The 22,855-nt window shown below is 41.6% G+C and overlaps 1 protein-coding gene across 1 annotated transcript in view; it reads right to left on the reverse strand.

Annotated features, from left to right (window-relative positions):
* Nucleotides 1–22,855, reverse strand: part of FER1L6 (fer-1 like family member 6) — a 66,391-nt gene that overhangs the window by 40,361 nt on the left and 3,175 nt on the right. The window contains exons 2-13 of the mRNA XM_040075882.1: nt 18,355–18,437; nt 17,521–17,647; nt 16,862–16,916; nt 16,635–16,766; nt 15,858–15,920; nt 12,395–12,473; nt 10,097–10,253; nt 8,851–9,037; nt 7,103–7,295; nt 5,725–6,074; nt 3,000–3,108; nt 1,056–1,236 (exon numbers count right to left, since the gene is read on the reverse strand). Coding sequence (XP_039931816.1) covers nt 1,056–1,236; nt 3,000–3,108; nt 5,725–6,074; nt 7,103–7,295; nt 8,851–9,037; nt 10,097–10,253; nt 12,395–12,473; nt 15,858–15,920; nt 16,635–16,766; nt 16,862–16,916; nt 17,521–17,647; nt 18,355–18,437 — 1,716 coding nt within the window. The remainder of the gene's footprint in view (nt 1–1,055; nt 1,237–2,999; nt 3,109–5,724; nt 6,075–7,102; nt 7,296–8,850; nt 9,038–10,096; nt 10,254–12,394; nt 12,474–15,857; nt 15,921–16,634; nt 16,767–16,861; nt 16,917–17,520; nt 17,648–18,354; nt 18,438–22,855) is intronic.

Raw genomic sequence — 22,855 nt, forward strand, 5'->3', positions numbered from 1 at the left:
TGTTTTTGAAGTTTCATTCTGTTTTAGTTTTTTTTTTTCCAACTTTCTTTTTTCTGTTCTTTTAGTGTGTGTTAATAAAACTATTTGTTAATTTTTAAGGTTGAGCCTGCTTTGTTTTTCTCCTAGTCTCTCTCCCACAGAAAGAGTAAGTACCAAGACCAGAATTTAGTGAATGTGAAACCACTACATTAATTGGTGTTTCCACCCGGTTTCGAAATTAAAACTTACAGTGAGCCATTGATTGCAGAAGAGAATGAAAGTGCTTTTTAAATTTAGAGACATCCAGAAACCAGACAGATCCAGGTGGATATATTCCTCCCGGTCTTTATATCTGTAGACTGCTTGGCCTTCTAAAGAAAGAAATACCATCTAGTCTTGGTAGTCACCAATATTGGGAATTTTTCTACCTACCACAACAACAAAGAAAATACTTATTTTTATTAGCATCTTTCAAATGAATTAAAATTTACAATTCTGTCTATAAACAAGGTTATTTAGAAGAACTGTTCTACATGTTTTCATCCATTGCTCCATTTCTTTTCTCAATGACCATTTTCTCCTACCTCAGTTACGACTTGCTATTTAAGTCTATACCTGTAATTATTAGCTCTAGAAAGTGTTTTGGGAAGGTGACTTTGCTTTGACCAGATTTCAATATTTCACATGTGACATTGTGCTTCTGGAGCTGGACACTGGCTGGGTGTTACCTGTGATCACAGTGTGGGACCCTAAACCAGGGATGGCACTGAAGTTGCGTTTTGCTGTAGCTTTCCGTTGTACAGCTGGTGTTACACGCAACACTTTCAGAAAGGATTCAAGAGCCAATGAGGCCAAGATCAAATGCACATAAAGTAGCTCAGGGCCTGTTCACTTCAGTGAAGACAAGAAAATTTACTATTGTGAAAGAGGTAATAGAGGACCTGAAAGCCTTCATTTCACACAAACTCTTTAATGCTGCCAGGGTTCATCAATGAGGAGTCATCAATTCATCCCACAGGATTACAAAATAAGAACCACAGTTTTACATTATGAGGTTTTGAAACACAGATCCTCACCTGTTCCCACCTGTGATCAGTGGCTTCTCAGGGGGTGTTGTAGATATCAAAGGTACTCCAAGGTCATGAGACATGTCATCTTCCCCCGCATGCAGAAGGCTTTCTTCTGCTTCTTCATTATGTATCTTCTTTTTCCCTCCAGCTCCTGGTGACACCCCATCAGTAGTACTTCCAAAGTTACCTAGAGACCCAGGGTTACAGGAGATGTCTAACTTGGAGGTGGTAAACAAGAATGAGGTTTTCAAAAAAGAAAATGGCCAGTCATACCAGTGAAAAATCTTTGTCCCTTCCTGTTAATTTAGCTCTTTTAACCACACCACAGTTTACAAAGGTTGTCACACGTTATGTTTTTCCCTGGAATGTCAGGTTCTAGAACAGGGCTTCCTTACCTGTCCCATGTGACTTACACCTATCACATCACTTAGTGATGTGATCCTCTGATTGCTGGCCTCTAGGACCTTCGGCTTTTGCTAAAAAAATTCAGAAACCAAAACAATACTGCTGTTGATATTTCTGCACCCAGGAGCCCTGATATGGGATTGATTCATACAGGAAATGTATGTCTTCTTCACAGTGTATGGATGATCATTTCAAAGTTTGATCTCAGAAGTGATAAACTCTTTTTCAGACAAGTAAATCCTGCATATTAGGGTTGCAGAGTTACTAATAACAATGCTTTGAGGCCCCAGCTTCAAGCCTAATGCCAGACAACTCTGCTAATGATGCAATCATCTTCCCTAAAAGGATTTTGCCTTTAGGGGCAATTATCAGTACTGGGAAAGAGGTACATCCATCAAACTGATAATTACAGGTTTTAAAAAAGACAGACAGAAAACATACCCTGCAGAAGAAGAATGTGCTGAATCACCCCATATAACATTTTGATCTGGATTTTTAGTTCAGCCTTTTGTGTAAATAATGACAACTTGCCAAGTTTGGGTCCAAATTTCAGCTATATGGGAGGCTAATAGATGTTCAGGTCCAGAATTCAGACCCAGATTAATCTTTAGTATTAATTCTGACAACAATCACTATAATTTCTTGTCCAACTATTTAAATGAGTTTATTGTCATTCTCAGCTCAGCTTCCTGCTATGTTTCGGCAGGAATCAGTGTCACTCATTGATTCCCCTGTTGTTCACAACATCTCTCCCTGCACACAAAGCCTTACAGATGAGCACAGTCATGGACCTGAGCACAAAGACTGGAAGTGCCAGGGTGCAACTGTGCCCCTGGACCCTTGGTGGGTCTGGTACAGAGATAACCAAATCCCTGCAAGGGAAATGAGACCAATTCAAGCTTTTCTCTTAGGAGAAAGTTCTTGTGCTTTGAAAAATATGCACTCAATGTTCATGAAAATGTCTTCTTTTTCAGTTTAAAATGCTTCCAGGGATAATTTAGCTCCACAGTGCGGAGTTAATGGAGTATGGTACTGCTTTCCCCTGCAAGAGGAAAGCACTTACCAGGAGGATGTTAGGTGGTGCCTGCAACTTGAGTCCTTGCTCAATCAAGTACATCAACCCCCTGCCACACTCACAGACCCACAGGTAATTCAATGGGGTTGGCCAAGACAATGGATGGAGATCATCCCCCACAAAGGGCTCCCTCCAAGCCAGGGACTGATTGCAATGGACATCACAGAATGAACTCCGCCTAAAGTAAATTATCTGAGCTTGAGAGCCAAAGTGATTAAGAGGGTAAATAGTGGCTAAGTTGCTGTATATATTGGGGGGAGGATTTGTACAGGGCATTTGGAGAGTAAGACAGGCATCAGTATGCCCAGCTTGACTGTTATCCAGAGAAATGATAATCAGGGTTTAACTCAAATGTAAGCTCTACTCTGAAGCTGATTCCTGAGCCCTGAGACACACCAGTCAGTAATACCTATCATTCCCTTGCTCCTGAGGCTCCCTCTCTCCTTTGGGTAAGTCCTTAACACACTTACCAACAGAAACCTCAAAGGTTATTGGCTTGTCCCCAAGCTTCCTGTCAATCATTGTGGCTTCAAAAAATGTCCCAAAGAGAAGGAATTCCTCAAATTTCTCTTCATAGATCTATTGGAGAAGAAGGAAGAATGCAATGGTCTTTTGCTGAATTTTAAGGCTCTGATAGACTCTGTTTACACCTATTGGAGACCCAGCATCTGCTTGTGCCTGGCATGGACTCTCAGTCAAGAAGGCCCAGCTAAAACTTCTGATGCTCTTGGGTCATTGACAAAACAAATTATCAACCCCAAGGCAAGACTAAGCTCAAAGGAGATATACTCTATGGTTTGAGTTCTCCTCAAATTTACACCCCAAATGTCACAATCTTTGCATCCAAAACCTTCTCATTTCACAACACCTGCAAACTGAGACCCATTAGGCAAGACAAGCACTAGTTCTTCTGCAGCGTGAGTGAGGCAATGCATAAAAATATCAACTCTACATGAATATTTGTTTCCCTGACTTCTGCAAAGCAGAAACAGTTTTTGACACAGCCCATGACCTCTTTATTTTGAAAAACCTCTGCTATACACAGCAAAAGATCATAGGTCTTCAGTGAAAGGATTAGCAGCATCATATATCAAAGTCAATAGCTCAAACAGATTGCAGCTCCAGAGTAACTTTAATGTTTTATACTTCTCAAGTATGAAACCCAGAGAGAAGGTTATCTAATAAAGCCAAGGCTCAGAGACTATGACACATGCATCTATCTCCCATTATAAAGAAAACAAATTTTAATATCTTCTTGCTGTTGGAATAGGTCAATAAAGCTGTGCTGAGGGGATGGATAATTTGCCTTTGTTGTCTCACAGGCTCTATGAGAAATTTTTCACATTATTGGTAATGTCTCCAGTTACTGCTTTTCCTTTCAGAGGGTTGTAATACAATTACTGTTTACTGTACCACGAAGTAGTTGCTGAATGTCAAAACCAAAAGAATATTAAGCATCATTGTATCATGCTGTTGCCTTTTATTCATTCTCCATTTGAAACTGAGAAACAGTGGCCAGAAACAAATCCTTATTATTACTATTAATGTTTGGTAGGTGTTACAGCAGGGTTTGTTTCCCTGCCTGAGGTATTTATGGCCCAAGACCATAGTGTCTGAGCTACTCATAATAATGGATTTCTTGCATATAAAGGAAAATTCATGGAAATAAATGCCTTTGAATGTTACCTCTATTAGTCTTCAGAGAAGAACTGAGGGACAGAGGTAATTGACAACTATATGAGTAAATAAAGTAACAGCAGAGCACAAGTTCACATAAATGGCTTGCAATTATCCATGACAGTTCTCTGCTAACACACTCCTTGACCCACTCCAGCAAGCTCTCAGGCCAGAAATGCCAGGGCACAGGCCAAGGAAGTGTACTTCTCAAGGCTAGACCTCAAGACCAAAGAACAGTTGCTACTCTCCTATTTACTTATAGAGATGGAATGGAAAGACCAAGAATCAGAACTAATAAAGGATATAATTTTTTCAAGAAGTAAGATGGAACTCCCACTACAAAAGACAAAGTTCTGATCAATGACATAGAATCACAGAATCATCAAGGCTGGAAAAGACCTCTGAGACCAGCAAGTCCAAATTTGACTGAATGTGTCCACTAAACTATATCACAAAACACCACATCTACTCATTTTTCGAACACTTCCTGTGATGGTGATTCCACCACTTCCCTGGAGAACTTGTTCCAAAGCTTAACCTCTCCCTCAGTGAAACATTTTTTCTAATATCCAACCTGAACCTCCCCTGGCACAACTCATGGCCATTTCCCCTTGTCCTATTGCTAGTTGACTGGGAGATGAGGCCAACCCCACCCCTCACCACAACCTTCTGTCAGGTAGCTGTAGTAGATATAGTGAAGTGGGAGGAAAATTGGTTATGAGAGTATTTTTTCCTATTTATTGGGTTAAAAAAAAATGAGCTTGCATATGAAGCAATTTCTACTGCTCCCAGAAAGTTACGTGGTGGAGCTGAGAATCAAGGTGCAAACATTGGTTCAGCTCCCAAGCTGATGCACACTGCCACAACTGCCAACCTTCTCAAAGCACCACAGTGTAGATTTTCCCAAGATGTAATCCTATACAACAGGTGCAGTTGGGCAAACAACATCAGTTAACATTGGTTGAAACTGAGCACAAAATTTTCAGCTCTTCTTCTAAAGGGATTATCAGCCTAACACTAACACCACATTGGCAATGCAGTATTAAAGGAACAGATCAAATCAGGCTAGACTGTATCTCCCTCTCTGCATTTTCACAGATCCTATGTCAATGATTCTCTATTGACTTCAATTGACAGCTACGGATTTTCGTGAATGAATGCAGGATTTTCTTGAATGAATGCAGCTGCCCACACTGGTTCTCTGTCCATTAGTAGATATGATGTCAGATAAGTTTCTAGCAGGAACGTGTGGATGCAGCTAGTGCAAAAGGGATAATATGACAGGACACTAAATCTTATGAATACCAAATCCTACTCAAGAGTTTTTTGTGTTACAGGTACACATTAATGTTCCATTTGTGCTGTATTATTGTGGGGAGCTCTCAAGACTGTGGAAGCATAGAGCAACTGTAGGGAGCACAAAAAACATTATTATATGGCCTGACCCCAAATACACACACCAGTGCCATTCATGGATGTTTAGAGATACATGACAACCAATCTCTTAATCATACTGACCTCCAAAGGTACATCAAATGGCTCTACTTCCACTTCAGTTGAGTTCATCTTGTCTGAAGGAGAAGCTGACTTACGGTCCTCTCCTGCTTTGTCAGTTTTGTCTTTTCCTTTGAGTGCTTTGAAGTCTTTATGTTTCGATGACGATTTGATATCCTTGATAATGCTTGAAAATTTCGACTCACGGGCTCCTCCTGAAAGTATCTCCACAGCAATCTCAAGGAAGAGACGTCCCCTGAAGGAGACTCCTTCTCCAAAACCTTCATTAAGCTCCTGGTGGTCATCAATGAGGCTGTGGTTCCTGGGTGAGCCATAGAGATTGATCCAGGCAGGCCCAAAGGTAGGCAAAAACCCTGGAGATAAAGTACCTTTTGTGGCTTTTCTGTTAGGTTGCTAGCATGCTCTGCTCACTGTCTACTCCAAGAAATCTTGCCTCTAACTCCCCAAAAGCCAAACCTGGACCCATTTCTGGGCAGTGGGGAATCACTTCACATAGAGAACTTCCTTGCAGGGCAATTCTTAAACACCAAGGAACTTCTGCCAGTACCCAACCAACTGTGCTTGGGTGGAGCTCTTTCTCAGGAGATGATGGTACCACACATGCTGGGCAGGAGGTCTATTGCATCTCTTGAAAAAAGAGCTTGCTGCTGCAGACTAAAGACTAGGACATGGCAGGAGAGAATGAAGGCTTTCTCCTTTAGGTCAAACTGTTTCCAAGTTTGTCACTCAATTTATACAAAATTTTCTTTTATTTTTCTGATTAAGGACTGAGATAAACATTTGAATTGGTAGGTTTAAGGAGTTACTGTGTCTGCACTGAGCTGTGGTAGCTGACCATGTTCCACATGTAGGTCACACAACATAAACAAGGCTATACAGGTAGATTCAAATATCAGTGAAAAGACTCCAGATAGTGAGCTTCTCCTCTAACAGAGGATAACACACTAGTCCCTGGTGCCTCCCTGGTGATAACACCCACCTGGAGCCTTTCCTAACCACTTTGCTTCCAGTGAGTAGGTCAAAAACATAAGCCCACTCTGCCTTTGATTTTTAGTAATTTTCAGTTTGTGGCTTCATTGCTTTAAAGAAACTCACATTAACGATAAATTTACATGTGTCACCCCCAATGGATTAGAGTAGACTATTGCCACAGTCACAAAGATGGTACCAAATTATGTAGCAGCCCTTCAACGAGAACAATATCAGACCCTCCATGAACTGAGCACAATGTAATATAATGTGAAATTAAGCAACAGAATGCGTCTCAGAACCAACACTTGAACTCTGGACATCCCTAAATTAGGATTAGCCAGTGCTGAGATCCCATGCAAGTAGATTTTACCTTAAGGGTATATCCTGAAATAGACATTTTCCCCTTTACCTTTGTCACCATCTTGTTCATTCGATATTTTCTTTAAATCAATGAAGTGGGTAGCTAAGGCCACATCATTCATGCTGCCTTCATCCCAGACCTGGATTTTGACTCTTCGGCAGAGTGGAGGGAACATTTCTTTGAAGATAATCTGTTCGTGCCACACTGGATCTGCGCAGTTCTTTTGCACTGAAGTCCGGCCCTGAAATGGAAGTCCAGCAAATTTAATACCAGAAGGGTTGAACTCTGGAGAATGGCAATGAGAATGGCAGAAACTGCACTTAGCAGCATCTCTCTGGCCATTTTCAAAGCATTAATATCCTATCATGAAAGTATTTTGGCTTTTCTGTTAGTTTGTTCATTTTGCCCTCCATATCTAATAAAAAACCACACTATGGCTAAAGAATTCTCATGTACGCACAGCAGAGGCTGGAATGAAATCTAATACTTCAGGACCCTTATCCACAAAATGTATCTGTAAAGCCAGACTGCATTTCTGCTACAAACATCTTCAAATGTCTTTTGAAATATCTAGGTAGTGGTGATGCAGTGCAGTTTTTCTCATTAAAGACTAAATTTATTACAGATGCCAGGCTGTGGGTACCAATGGGATTACCTTAAATGAGGCAATTTATCTAGCATAAAATACGATTATTGTGGTCCATGTTCTGGATATATGCCTGTGTGCAAGTGGGGTAGGTCCTCCAAACCTAAGGACATGGCAGGACTGTGTCACAGCCCATACAGTCACTGGCTGTGGCAGGTTTTACACTTTCTCATTAGGGGGAGAGAACCGAGTCAGAAAACTCTCTCTATAAAACTACATTTTGCACACCACTGTGTAAACTCACATCAGTGACCCATTCTTGTCTTCTTCAGCCCTCTATTGATCCTGAAGGTGCTGCATGTTTGCCTGTTTTAATCTACAGTAGTACTTTGCAATTTGGATTCATGACAAAACAGGCAATCAGCATAAAGAGCCTCGTTCTCACGCCTGAAACATCTAAAAATGACTAAGTGGAGCTGTCTCTAAGGCTTTCTTGCACACAGAAAACATTGCTGGCTTAAAATATTTTCCATTTTGATCTTTTGTTTATTTACACCAATAATCAAGACAGGTTGCCTCACACAGTGTTTCATGGTGTACCCCAGGGGAACCAGGCCCTGGACTTCCTTTACACTCCTCTTCCAGCAGAGTCAGAAACCTCTCCAAGCAGTAATCCGTCACACCATGTTTGATGCTGAAGTTGCTCTAGAAGCAATGAAGGCAGGCAACACTGTGTCTGCTAAAATGCTTACTCTACACAGGAAAGCTGAGAGGATCCTGAATTTCAGCAGAGTAATTCAGAAATCAATACACAGCCCTAAAACCCTGACTGAACCACATTTACTGATTTCAGCCCTGCTTCCTTATTTCATTTGAGGGAGACCAGAACATAGTGCTTACCTAATTCCCTGCTGGGTAAATCACTGTCCTGTAACTCGATGTTTTACTAACAGTGCTACAGAATCCACTTTCCCGTCCTGCTGCCTCCCTCTAACCAACTGCTGTGAGCTTGATATTAGATCTGCTGGCATTAAGTGTCTCCGTGATTTTATTTCTACATCATTGAAGAACTGAACATTTTTTGATGACCAAGATACGTTTTACCTAATTTAGGTAACTATAAGTTAAATGACATCAGCATAATCACCTGCCTGTAGCACAGCTAATAGGAAAGAAATCCTACTTTTGTGATCAAGAGGATCCCAATTACCATTTGACCTGCAAACATGACCACCACATAGGGATCCACAAGGTCCTTACTGTCGCCTATGAATGCTTTGGTGACATTGGCCATGATGCTAGAGTTCATCTTTGGGAGTCCTTCTGCTTTGTAAATTCTCACATAAAATCTGGCCCATGGTCTTTCAGATGGAAAGCCTTTGGGGATCAAGAGATTCCTGAAAAGAAAAGAGAAGCTGATTCCTTAAAATTGAAAACTTGGACAATGAAGTGATATTTTTCCAACAGCATTGTGATCTTGGGTTAGCATGCACCTGAGAAGACACAAAAAAAGGTGTATGAATTTGCTTTTTCTTTTTTTTTCTTTTTTTTTAATCTTTTTACCACAAGAAAATTATATGATATTACTCAGCAAACTTTTCTATATGGTATAGAATCAGGTCCAGTCAGATAAGGCTCTCAGGACCTTGTTCAATAAATCCTGAATATCTTCAAGGACAGAGATTTCCCACTTTCTTTGGGCCTGTTTCATTTCACCCTCTCCATGGTAAAAAAAAAAAATCTGTTCTGAGATTTCATTGTTCTTACCTGCCTCCAAAGCCTCTCATCCTTCTATTGAAAAGGGCCACTCATCTGAAAAGAGCCTGTCTTTGCCCTCTTTATGTATGATGCCCCTTTGAGTGCTCTCCTTTAGGCTCAAAAACCAACACCCACCACCCTTCCCCATAGAGCATGTGCTCCATCAGCTTGGTGACTTTTCACAGACTTGGTCCAGGATGTCAGTATGGACCAGAAACTTTGCTTCAGGAAAATTTAAAGTATGCTGGTAGCATATTTACCACCTAAAACATCTGTATTTTACAAGGAGAATTATAATTTGCCTGGGTTTACCTAAGGATGTGGAAATATCCATACACTCACATCTGAGAGTGGAGAAGAAAGAGGCTTTCCTCATATTTTTACTTCTTGCTTCACTGCTTTAAGAAATCATTAATTGGTTTCAGATCAATGAACATTCTGTCAGGAGTAATTTGGAACTTAGACAACAGGACTTGGTTAATTCTATCAGCTGCAGAGACCTTAAGCTGCCCTTCAGTTTAGATGAGAGGATTGTAGAAACTCTCTTTGAACATGTGAGAACAGCCAGGTGTACAATGTTATCCTGCTATTAACCCTGAGTTAACAAGGAAAGGACTGAAATGCGGGCACAGACTTATTGAGGCACCTAGTAAGGAAGAAAGCATTTAAAACAAAACAAAACAAAACTCTTGTAGTACTTTTCAATCTGCTCCTCAGTATCAGCTGCTTTCTGTGTAGCTTGTATTGCATCACCTTTCCCAGTCACACTGAGGTCACACTTCAGGTATCCCTTGGCTCCTGTCCTAATGTCAGCAGGGTCTGTGAGAAGTGCCCACTTGTCACAAAACTGATGACCTGTAAGAAGGACAAGCTTAAACACTCAAATAAAGGATTTTAAAACATGCAAGTATTTTCCTCTTCACTTCCAGAAAAAGTACATCAAACAACATTTGTGCTGTCAGGAGGACTTGTTCACCAGACACTTCTAGAGGGTCCAAAATACTTTGTGATCAAAAAGGCAAGTAAAGGATTGACCCAGAGCTTGTCAGCAACAAGTTCATTTTCATCAATGTTTACTGAGATCAACGACTAAAGACCAGTGGAAGCCTGAGTGAGATTTCAGCAGCTGAACTAAGGCTTGTCTTTGTGAGGAAAAGCCACCTCTTTGATGAGAACAGTCAGAAGATCTCAGAACTCTGGCAAAACCCTTGCTGGGTGCTGTGGCCACTGTAACACCAGCAGACAGCTGAGAAAGGGAAGGAGAGTGGACAGCCATTGGAGGAAGAAGAATTAGCCAGAAGCACATTCAGCTCCTTCTTTCAAGGGGGGAAATATACTAGAAAATGCACCCACAACAGCCCTTGCAGTAACCCTGTTTCAACAAGCCCATCAAGAAAGGTGCTAAGATCTCATGTTAAGTCTTTGGATGTCACCTTCAGTGGGTAAAGGAGTGGGAAGGAGAGACCACAGTGCACCAGGGATACGAGATCAAGATCACCCCTCAGACACCACCCTCCTGTTAAAGTGTGAGAGAAGATATGGGACAGAATTCAAAACTAACACAGCCTGAGCATGAACACAGACTGTTCATTTCAGATAGGCCATTCCTCTCCACTGACTCTTACAGGAACCCTGCAGAGAAGGTGGCCTGCATGACTCTACACTCTTGCTATAACTGTGTGACATCTACAGCAAGCAGCCTGAATAAGTTCTTCCCCAAAGAGAAAGAAGAGACCATGTCCTTGAGTAATTATGGAAGAGAAAAAGGTGCATGTTTTGTGGATGGTCGTAAAAAAACACCAAAAGAGAGGTAGGTGGTCTTTTCTTAGCTTCAAATTTCAGAAAGCACTGAACAGCTCTGAAGATGACAAGTCAAGTGGACCCATGGTCACCTCTCTGTCATCTTCTCTCTCCTGTTATGAACTGCTTCTCCTCTTGTCTTGTGCTCTCCTCACCATTCCTTCCACTTTCCATCCTAGCCTCCCTACCTCCATGCCTTCTATCCAACACAGGTGACAGAGCTTTAGATGCTCTGTAACAAATGAGTGCACTTGGGTGTGGTGGTGCAGAACTGTTTTATTAGGTTTTTATAAGAAGTTTATGTTATGGTTCATTTCACTGTATCCCCAATTCTGTATCCCTTTTGTGTTGTCTGTATAATAAGGTGTTGTGTGTCAGTCCTCCCACTCCTCACCTGACTTGTAACATCACATCCCCTCTGCCCCAACCCCCCTCTCTGGGGCAGCCTGTCTGTCACTTTGAGGAGCCCTCCCAGGCTGCGAAATCTCAGGGAGAGGGCTTCAGGTGATGGGTCCCCTGGGGGGAATTCCTTTAGCCCTGGATTTTAGTGGCCTAAGGCTCGGGGGTGGGCACACCTTGTTACCCCCTGAATCCCCTGATTTGTTGTCTTGTTGTAACCCCCCTGGAACCCCTCCCCCGCTTATAAGGTGGAGGAGGGAGATTCAAATCCTCTCCGCTCGGAGTTTCTCAGGTGTCTGCTCCTCAGCTCTTCAGCTAATAAATACCTTTTAACCTGCTAAGCTGAGAGCCAGCCTTTTCTCTTCTGCTGCCGTTGCTGTCACGACACTATTGGGTCCAGCTGCTAAGCCGAGAAGCCGAATGAACTGGGACCTTCTGTGGCTGTGTTGACCCGAGCTAGCCGGAGGTCATCTCCCGCCCGGTGTGGGACAGAACCAGACACAGACTTGGGTTTTGTAGAACATTCAGCTGCCCACTCTGACCATTTAAAGATATGCCATCCTTGAAAAGTGCTACCCACCAATGGGCAGATTACCAAGGTGTATTCAGTGCTGAACTTCTTTCTAACATTTTGGCTGGTACTCTACTCTCCAAATAGGAAAACAGCTCTCCCAAAAGCTTTAAGTTGGTGTAAACCACAACCATCAAAGTGAAAAAGCAGCACATCTCCCTCTCCTCCCCTTCCCTGCTTCAAATCTCTCTTATCAGACAAAAAGGGCAGAAAATGCACCACTCACCTGGCTGAACGTACACTGTCCCCAAATCCACTTTAAAGGAGCCTATCAGCACACTCCCAATCAGTTTATTGTGCATAACCTGTTAGAACAAAGCTGATTAAAGAGTGTCACTATCTCCCTTCCCAGTCAGCCTAAGAATGCACATCCAAAGATAACATTTGGTTCAGATTTGCTGCAACATCCAGCACCACCCAAAACTGGGACCACATAGCCACAGCAGATACAGGAAATATTTGAAATATGTTCTTTACCCAACATTGTGCCAATTTAGAAAACAATATAATTGCACCTGAGTGGAATCACACAGGTTCATCCCGGGTCCCTGCGATATAGAGAGCAGGAATTAGATCAATGCTCCTTCAGAGCAGGTGCAGTTATATTGCTTATCCTGGCAGTCTTAAATAAATAATAATGAATATAAACACATGGGATGTAACTGGTTTCACCCTAGGCTGCAGAAATCCTATCACTTTCTGTGCAAGCTGAATTGCCATAAAAACCGAGTACACTCAGAGAAAGAATTTAAGTGCTTTTTGGCAACATTTAATGTACACATAAACCAAGAGACTCAATTCTAATCTACCTCCCCCAATATTAATGAAATCAGAGAAGTGATATAGATGTAAATTAGATGGCAAGCAGGCCCCAGTGAGTCTGTCTCTGTATTCTTCCTGCCAAGTGATTAATTTAATTCAAATTTAATTAATAATTTTCAATTGCCTTTATTCCCAGACCTATGTATTTCAGTGTCTCATTTTCAAATACTTGCATGTGGTCCACTTTACAGATAAGGCAGAGGCTTCTTCTAAGGGAAGATTTTCTCTAGAAATGTACTTCTCAAAAAATGTGTCTCACCTAGTTTCAGAATATCTTAAAAGGTTGAAATCTATTCCTTGGTGGTGGAAAAGCATCTCACAGCCATGCTAAGCAAGTGCTGTGAAACTTTTCATCCCTCAGGGTTTCCTTCACTCCCAGCACGTATTTCCTCTCTTTGTTTCTATTCCCCTGATTGCATTCTCCAGTTGCATGGTAATGAATCTCTGTTTTCAGCAGCATATATGAACACTGCCCAAGGTTAATTCATTGTTGTAACTGAGCTTTTTCCTAAAGTAATTTTTACCTAGATGACTTAATTTCATAGTGTTGCACCTTCATCAGCTATAAATAAAATAAGTTTTCTGAGCCTGATGAAGCTGTGCAGATATACCACAGGTAATGGTGACACATTTTCCCACACCCCTAAGGCAGTCAGAAAGCTGGCACTTTCCCCTCCACCACTGGATATATGGAATTTATATCACAAAAATGTGAGATTGGAAAGACTGGCCATATCTCAGAGAACAATAACTATACATCCCCAACAGCATCAGCAGCACACAGGAGTTGGTGCCTTGGCAGTGTGCTGATACACGAACCATGTCTGAAACACCTATGGGGCCACTCACTGTGATATGTCATAGAAGTGAGGTGATATTTACTCCCATGCCATTATCAGCCTGTAGTAAATTTTGTCCTCACAGATGAGATCAGATCTGCAGGTATCTTACACAGTCATGAACTTCATATATTTGAGCTCTGAGAGTGATACAGTGGATTTTAATGGAACTTTAGGATTTTGACCGTCAGTTTACTCCCAGCATTGAAAACCTAGTTGTCCCATTGTCCATGTGTAAATGAACACATTTTATTCTGTAGCTGGCAAAAGTCACTCTATTAGCAGCTCGGAAAAGGAAGTAGACAGTGATGTGTCCTATAGCTCTTGAGCACTGCTTGTTTCTGTCAACCTCAACCAGCACATCTCTTCCTGCTGTACATTATTAAATCAATAAAGCACTTCAGAAAATAAGAACTTTTTCTGGAGCAACAGCATGGTACCGTGGTTTTTCTGAGGTTTTTTATAGCCTTTCGAATTTTCATAAAATGGAGTCAGATCTTTAGTTACTGCACAATATTAAGAGCCGTTTCTACCTTTTTCCCACATATGTAACATAAACAAATCCTTTGTTTTTCATTCTCTGTCCTTTGTTTGCATATTTCTAACCTGAAAACAATTGTAACTAACAGTTGGTCTAGCCACTTGGCTGAAGGGTGAAAAACCCCAAGAAGCCAATCTTCAGCCAGACCCACAAATGTATAAAAAGTAAGAAATAAACAAGGAGGTCTCCCTGGACTCAGCCTTGAGCTGGCATGGAGGAACCTCTCTGCCCTGCGAAATTTCTTGTCTACGTGTGATTGCATTGCGTATCACGGTAATAACAGCACTCTGTTTATTTGCCAGAGAAATATCTAATAAAATGGATGGGCTTTTAGCACAAAGAAAAATAGTTCATGAAATACACAGCTTGTGATATTTCCAAATAATACAAATACAGCACTGTCCAAAGTCTCATGACATCTTTAATTTCTTAGCAGCTTTGCTACATATGGTGATGAGTTTTGGACAAGATAATTAACATGGCTCCACAGACTCGGCCTTCCAAACTGCACATCATTATCTAATGCTCCAAGTCCAAGAGCATGTGTGTCATCCATCACGACAGTTCTGAGAATCACAGAATCATAGAATCGTTTAGTTTGGAAAGGATCTTTAAGATGGAGTCCAACCATTAACCCAGCACTGACAAGTCCACCACTAAACCATGCCCCCATCAGCTACACCTACATGCCTTTTAAATCCCTCTGGGGATGGCGATTCCACCACTTTGCTGGGCAGTCTATTCCAATGCCTGTCTACCCTTTCTGTGAAGAAATTTTTCCTAATATCCACTCTAAATCTCTCCTAGTGCAACTTGAGGCCAGTTTATCTTGTCCTGTTGCTTGTTACTTGGGAGAAGAGACCAACCCACCCCTGCCCACAACCTTGTTTCAGGTATTTGTAGAGAGCAAAAATGTCCCCCCAGTTTTTGGGGGGCAAAACTCTCCTGAGTTTTGCTGGGACTTTATCTGAAGTGAGCAGTGGAAGCAGCACCCAACTCTTGAAGACCACTCCCATGCTAATAGCAACAAACCATTGACACCCCCAGACAGCCCGAGAGCCCTGCTGAGGAAAAATGTCTGCCTTAATTTAGTTAATTTAGTTAGAAAAGGTTATATCTGAGGAACTGATATAAACCAGATGTTTGACTCAAGTGGCAGCTTGAAAATAAGATGGATTAAGGCAGTGAGGAAAAGAGGGAATTAAGTTGAATTTTCTTATTCTACCTTGAAGTTTGTCACACCAGCAATGAGTGTCCCTAAAAATGCAGACTAAATATTCCTTTAGGGTATTTTCCTTCAAATCTCTGCTGGCTGACTCTCCTCCTTATCCTCTCCTCTGTCCTCTTTCCTATACCTCATGCTGACTTTCTAGCACTTTTGGTACCTAAAATTATTTCTTTTAACTACATTAAGAATCATTTAGAGTTGAAGTGACACAAACAACAATGACCTTTACTTACCGTACTAAGCTTTCCTAGGTACTTACAGAGATGTTGATTATTTTGTCAAACAGCAACACCTGCGGTCCAACGAAATCAAACACGAAGTACTGCGGGAAGAGGGGACAGCATATGAGAATCATCCCTGGACAGGTAGCCAGTGCTGTAAGCTGCATGGTGCAGCAGTTTTTGTAACTGCACAGAGCCCTGGTGAGATGCTGGGGGTGCTGGGAGGGCAGTGGTGGACAAAGAAAAATTCTTTCTTTTGCACTTGACATGTTTCTGCCATGGCCCAGACTTGTTTCCTAATCTATTCCTTGTATGGCTGCACAAGACCTGCTTCACAAATGCCCATAAGCCTCAGTCTGCATCAGAAGGTATCAAAAGGGACAGCAGGCACAAGGAAACCAAAGGACTTGTTGGTTTTGGGTGTTGTTTTGGTCTTGTCTGTCACCAATTGGAACAAACATATGTCAAGGAAAGGCTGAAAGCATGAACTAGAAGAAAAGGGAGTGGAGGTGTGTGGGGGGGTGCAGTATAGACAAAGCTCCCAAACGGATGATTTAAAAAACTGCAACAACAGTGGGGGTAAGGCAGAATGTGCTGGAGAGGGTGGGGAACAGGTTGGACAGGCCTTGAGAAGAGAAAGAGCAAACATGTCTAAAACCCAAGGGAAATACTGCTGGTGCTTTGTCTCCTCGAGAGACCTCCCTGCTCAGACGTGGAAGTGCTGCAAACATAATTCATCCCCTTATAAGCTACCAAATGGCAAAGTCCACCCAGAATCATTGAAGAAAGTGTCTTCCTTAAGAGAAAGCACCTACTTCATTGTAGAAAGGGGCATTTGTGCTTTCCTTTACTGTTGTTTGCTTCTTCTCGTCGCCTATCTCGATGATCACCACGGGATCGATGTTCTCACCCACCAGCTGCCTGGCCTCGATGATGGTGATGGCAATCTGTGGGGCACAAGGATACCATGGACACTCCTGGGCTCAGGTCCAGCCTGCCTGGGGAATTCACAGGCACATAAGGGCTGTCACCCCCTGCTCACCTGGTAGTTCTGGGATTTCATCTCCTCTTCATGAATTCTGGTCACGAGCTTTGCCCTGTTTAAATGACAAAAGTAGTCATTAGACATCTCTAGGCAAAAGCTGGTACTTGGACACACATTGGAAAGACTTCTCAACAGTAAATGAGTATTATATATGGCAGACAGCTTTGTTGTGAACTATTAGGCTTGATTTCATCAGCAGACTCTCTCTTTCTCTTACACTTTTTGATAGGTAAATGTTTTGCATCTACACAAACCACTGCAGCTACCTATCATGCACAGCAATGATTTCACTTGTTGATCCCATCAAACCTGACTCCATTCCTCCCCAGACTGCATTCCTCTCCTGTATGAAAAACATAACCACACAAGCTCTTGGCTATAGAGATCGCTGTTCCCTTTGGCTTGTTTTGTTTAGCAGAGTTCCTTAGCACAGTTGAGGCACACTCAAAACCATTTCAATCTCTCCCTCCACTGGATAGCATCTGGTGATAACACTGAGCATTCCACTCTGTTGTGTGGGAGAGTAGGAGTGAAGGGATCACTACTGTCAGCAAATGGATTTTCTGTCAGATGTTTTGTTCAAGGGTAATGTCCCTTCTCAGGGAGGGTGGAAAAGGTGTTTCGGGGGATGTTAGGTAAGATACGTGAAGGAGCACCTTTTCTTATTTGGGCTTAAGGATCCAAAAGCACTGGACAGAGTATCACTGTTTATTAGATCTTCCTCCACCTCTTCCTGTCTTCCAAGAGTGTTATGGAGAAAATTTGCGGCTTCATCATGATCACCTGATGAAGAAAACACACAAGGAAGTAAAACCCTCATCTGATTTCTAGTAGTAAAAAGCTAACTTGGAGCAGAACAGTGAATTTATCATTATGAACCGAATACTTTATTTATTTGGGTGTCCCTGTTAGAGATACTCTCGTGGTCGCTATCGAGCAGCATTGATTACAGCAGCAGCAGCTCCTCCCCTGTGCAAAACCATTTCCCACATCTGTGTGATAGCTGTAGCCACTCTCCTCACCCCATGTGCACTGACAACAGGCACACACACACACTACTGAGTAAAGCTGCCAGCTTTATTGAGCCAGCCCATCCAGCCATCACAGCCTATGCAGGTTGAGTACTTATGGTTTCTAAAGGAAGCAGAACTTCTGGATGAATCACACACTTGTAGTAAATCATCTACCTGTAAAGCAGAAAAAACCCTCAAAAATGTGCCATCTCTCTATGGTAAGAGGGAGGCTGACATTTTTAGTTGACTTTACCATGTAGAGCAGTATGAGACAGAATCTGAATGTGAACTTCATGAAACAGTTAATGCAAAAAGAATTAGCTCTGTGTTTATTTGGGAGTGATAAGGAGTTTACTGCCTGTTTTATCAATACTAAGTCTTGAGACACAATTCAAATGAGTTCACATGAAATCAGATCTAATATAATCCCCCACCACCTGCTCATTCCTGATGCAATATTGATTTATGAGGCCTTACCCAATGCATCTTTGTTTGCAATAGTCAGCCCTTTCTCGCCTTTTTTTTTCTTCTTCAGCTTCATGCCAGCAAACAGCCCCTTTCTGAAAAAGTAAAGAAAATTGATCAGTGCAGTATCTTCAAACCTTTTCCCGTACTGGACTCTAATTTAACTCAAGGAGTTGTTAAGAGGGAGCTTTGATTTCCAAGCATTATGCTCTGAATTTCCTTTTTTCAACGTCAAACAAGAGAAATCTCTGACTTTTTACTTCACCTAATTTAGTTTCTTCTTCAAATTTAGCCACGTACAGGCAAACACAATGTGACAAGAGCCAAAACTTCTATTCAAACCAAGATGGCAAGATGCAAAGAAAGGAAATCCAAGATAAGTTTCCAATCTACTGACTTCCCACACATGTAGCTCATTCCTTCTGCTTGTGACAAGACCAGAGATAAAAGGCAGAATAGAGAATCCAGAACAAAAGCAGTTTTCCACTGAAGCGAAATAAAGTATTTTATGTAAATACCTTGGTCATGACACACAGGAAACCCATGGTATCCATGGCATATAATTTAAATAGTTCTCTCCCCTTCAGCAGCAAAGGAATGAACAAGTCTGAACAAGGGTTACTCCTCAAGCTGTGTTAGAGAGATGCTTCTGCCTTCAGCATCACTTCTTCCAAGAAAATAAATATGTCACATGTTTCAGAGGGAGAAACAATCTATGCTGCATGAGAATTTTGTGCTATTACCTGTACTGGAAAACCAACCAAGTGGTGAGAGCCAAACACAAAGGATTTAATATAATAGCATTTTTCAGGTCCTTTGTTGGCCACAAGCATGCACTGAAAAGCATTCAGCAAATTTTCTTCCTCCTGTCATTAGATTTGTTTGCCTAAATTATTGTAGGTATAAAAGTTTACCTGGAGAAGCATACAGTTGAACAAGCCAAAACAAGCAGGCACCTACAAGCTGAGTAAATCTGACAGTGACCAGTGCTCAAACATCTGAAATCATCTGCAAACTCTAGCTGTGGAGGAAAAGATACTGCAAACTGGAAAGGGAAGTTGGTAATATTTAAAGGTTGTATCCAGAGCAAGCAAATTAAGTTTACTGGCCAGCCCAAAAGGAATGTCAGCAATATAGTGTACAATAGCAGAAAATGCACAGCTTCTTCATGCCAAAGAATGCTAAAACCTGATCCGTACAAGTAGAAATGCAGCACCCAGACAGACACATGCCTCGAACCAAGCAAGAGTCAGAGGGTGACTGGAGGAAATGGCCATTAATAAAGCCTGATGTGTTAACTGGGCTGTCTTCCATGATCCTTATGTTTACATAACACTTGAAACTGCTTAAAGACAGAACAGCAGAAGGTGCCACAGGGTAACAGAAGGAGAACTAGCCAATCTTTGGATAACTGCATGGTGCCAAGAGCAAAATCTGTCTTTGAAGTAAACCAGATTTCAGTCTCAGGTTTTTAGTCTGTCGGAGGTTTGGGCACAAAACAGCATCAGGCTGCATCTGCACCCCTGACCAGGTGCTCTCCTGCTCCCTGACCCCAGAGGTTACCTTAGATAACCATGCAGAGATGTGTCCCTCAACAGCACCAGGGAGGCAGCAAGCAGGGGTCACCTTCAAGGCTCAGCTATGGGAAAGAAGAGTGTGGGTTTGTCCAGCAAGAGGGCAGGATGTGTTCCCTGTACATGGGATTTGCCAGAGAGAATCTTTGCTGTAAGGGTCTAAACTAAGTAAATTAAGTCTCCAGGGAACTGAATGAATTAATCCTTCACAACGGGCTCCATCACTTTGATATGTAAACCACTTGTCAGCCAGTGTCTGTGCACATGTTAATACTGTGCACATGGATAACATCCACACTGCTTAATATAACCAGTTTGGCTTCTTGAAAGTGCTCTGTGGGTATGATTTTTGTGGTAGACTGTTTTCATGGAAGGAATAAAAAAATTAAACTTTCTTCAAATTTCCACAGAATGTTTTTTGCTGCAGTTTTGACATAAATTCAATCAACTGCTGAAAACTTGAAAAATATTCTATCCCTTCTTCCCCAAGTTGGTGTAAATTTTAACATGAGAAAGTCTGGACTATCTGTGCAGTTATACCAGATTTGACAAGGACCCCAAAGCTATCCATATCCATCTGTATCCCTAAGCCCGGCATAAAACTGTGTGCCACCTCTAGGTGAACCCCAAAGATATCATCAGGAAATGTCTGCTCTGTTCCCCACAGGACCTCCTGGCTAGTAGTGAGGCAAAAAATATGGGAAATCAGGAGAGAGTTGGGGTGCAGAACAACTCATTCACCTGTCATGGACCTGTGGGGAGGTTGGAGGTTGTTAGTGTTGAGGTATTAATCACAAACTTCAGTGCAGATTTAACCCCCACATGCTACATGATGCACAAATAGAGGTTTTGCTCCTTCCTGGATCCTACAAGTTAATTTGAGATAGAACAAAGCAATTTCATGTCCAAAGAGAAGGCAGATGAAAGAATTCTTACAGGCAACCAAGAGGTTTCCTGGTTTAAGTGTTTTGATTCGAAGCAATTAAAAATCAGCCATCTCAGCTAATCAAGAACATTACTTAGCTCAAAGAGGACCGAGTGTCCCAGCGCCTTTCACATGGGGATTGTAAAAAATCTGAAGTTAGGAGAACTTTTTCTTTTCTTGTTATGCACAGTACAATGTGGATCTTAGTTTATGACTGTGATTCTCTGAGGTTTCCCCAACATAAACAGTAAATAAGAGTGGGACATCAGCCATACCACAGCATTTGGCTATGCTCAGACAATGTTGGATTTGCATCTCTGTGAACACAAGTGTTCATTTCCTGTTATCCCTGCTACAGGTTCACTGGGTCTCTGAATTAATTTTCATACCTTGAAAAAAAGACTCACAAATTTCATTCTCCTCTTGTCGGGGTTCATCCATTGCAATGTCTAGCTTTCAAAAAATTGCTTTCATGCTCTTTCTTTTCATCTAAGCTGTCCAGTCATCACAGAGGCTTTGTGATCACTTCTTTCACCACATAATGTTCTCTTAGATATCCAATAATTGCAATTTGTGGTCTAATTTAAAGGAAAGTTGACAAAAAAAAAAAAAAAAAATCCATTTCAGAGCTGTCAGCATGAGAGTTCAAATGACCTCACTAATACTGAACCTCAGACTTCCTCCACATCATTTAAAATCAGTATTTTCTCCCAGTAAAATCTTTTCAGAAGTCTGTGTGCTTGAAGAGTTGATTTAAGAGGAGACTGGCTTCCTGCTGTGGGAATGGTTACAAGCCATCCAGAGACAAACAGGCACTTGTAGGGTGCAGGTTATCTACCTCACTCTAGGATGGCAGAAGACACTTCTCCATCCCTTATAAAGTCAGAAGAATAAACTGAGCCATCTAAACACAGGCATGTGTAGCTCGAGGAGGGACCTTCTGTTCTTCTGTTCCCTTCCTACTCTCTGTGCAGTTTTCTAGAACTTGGTCAAGCAAACCCCAGACTTGGGCTTAGCTACATTAGACCAAGATAATTGCAAGTTCCATTTTGGTAGCCTTGAGATGCCCTTCCCTTGTGGTGGTGTGTGAGCTGCCCTCCTGGTGGGCACAGAGGCATGAAACCAGGGAGTGAGATCTGCAAACACAGAGGACAGACAAAAATACAAAGTTTTATCCAGCACATCTCCTGAGACCAACCAGTTCCCACATGGACAGGCTGAGTGAGCTGCCAGAGTGCTCCTGGCAGCAGAAATCCCTCACTGGAGCAGCTGCCCTGCTTTTACCCCCAAGTCCCTTCCTCCCTGGAAGCAGCAGTCTCAGCAAACCTTTTGGGACCGTCAAAATGATTTAGTTCAGGGATGATCAAAGGCTTGTGCACCTCAGCTCTGAGCCAGCTCCAGCGCCTCAAGATTGTAAGCTATGGGTACAATGATTGTCTTGGCTGAGGAAGTAGAAACTGAAGAAAGGGGAAAAAAAAAACCTTCTGCCTTCCTACACATGAAAATAAAGCTTGATAGGTGAGGTTTTATATTTGGATTTTTGTTATTTGCATTTTGTAAGATGTCTTGGTGGGTTTTTATTCAGCTCCTTAAAATTCCGCTTCTTTCAATGTAAGTTCATATTCAAGAGTCTTTCAGTAGATCAAACAGTACTGCACAAGGTGAATAATTATCTACACATGAGTAGCTCTAATTTTCATGAAATAAACACAAGCAAAAGAAACATAATTCTCTAAGTTATAAAAACGTTTCTTCCTTTCAAATTAAAAACAAAAAAAAAAATCCAAAATGTAGGAATGACTCTTGGCTCATTTTATCACTTCTAAAATATGTGCTAGTCAAGGAAATTCTCATAACTTAAATCCCTTTTTCCAAAGAATAGAATATAATCACAATACAAAGATGTGGCTTCAAAATGAAAAGTCTAATACATCTAAAATAGTCACATAAGCACAGTTGGTTAATTCAGAACCACTTTTTATTAAGACAGTATGTCATTTGTGATAATAAATGA

The sequence above is a fragment of the Hirundo rustica genome, chromosome 1, assembly GCF_015227805.2.
Source record: "Hirundo rustica isolate bHirRus1 chromosome 1, bHirRus1.pri.v3, whole genome shotgun sequence".
In the NCBI taxonomy this organism is placed as follows: Eukaryota; Metazoa; Chordata; class Aves; order Passeriformes; family Hirundinidae; genus Hirundo; species Hirundo rustica.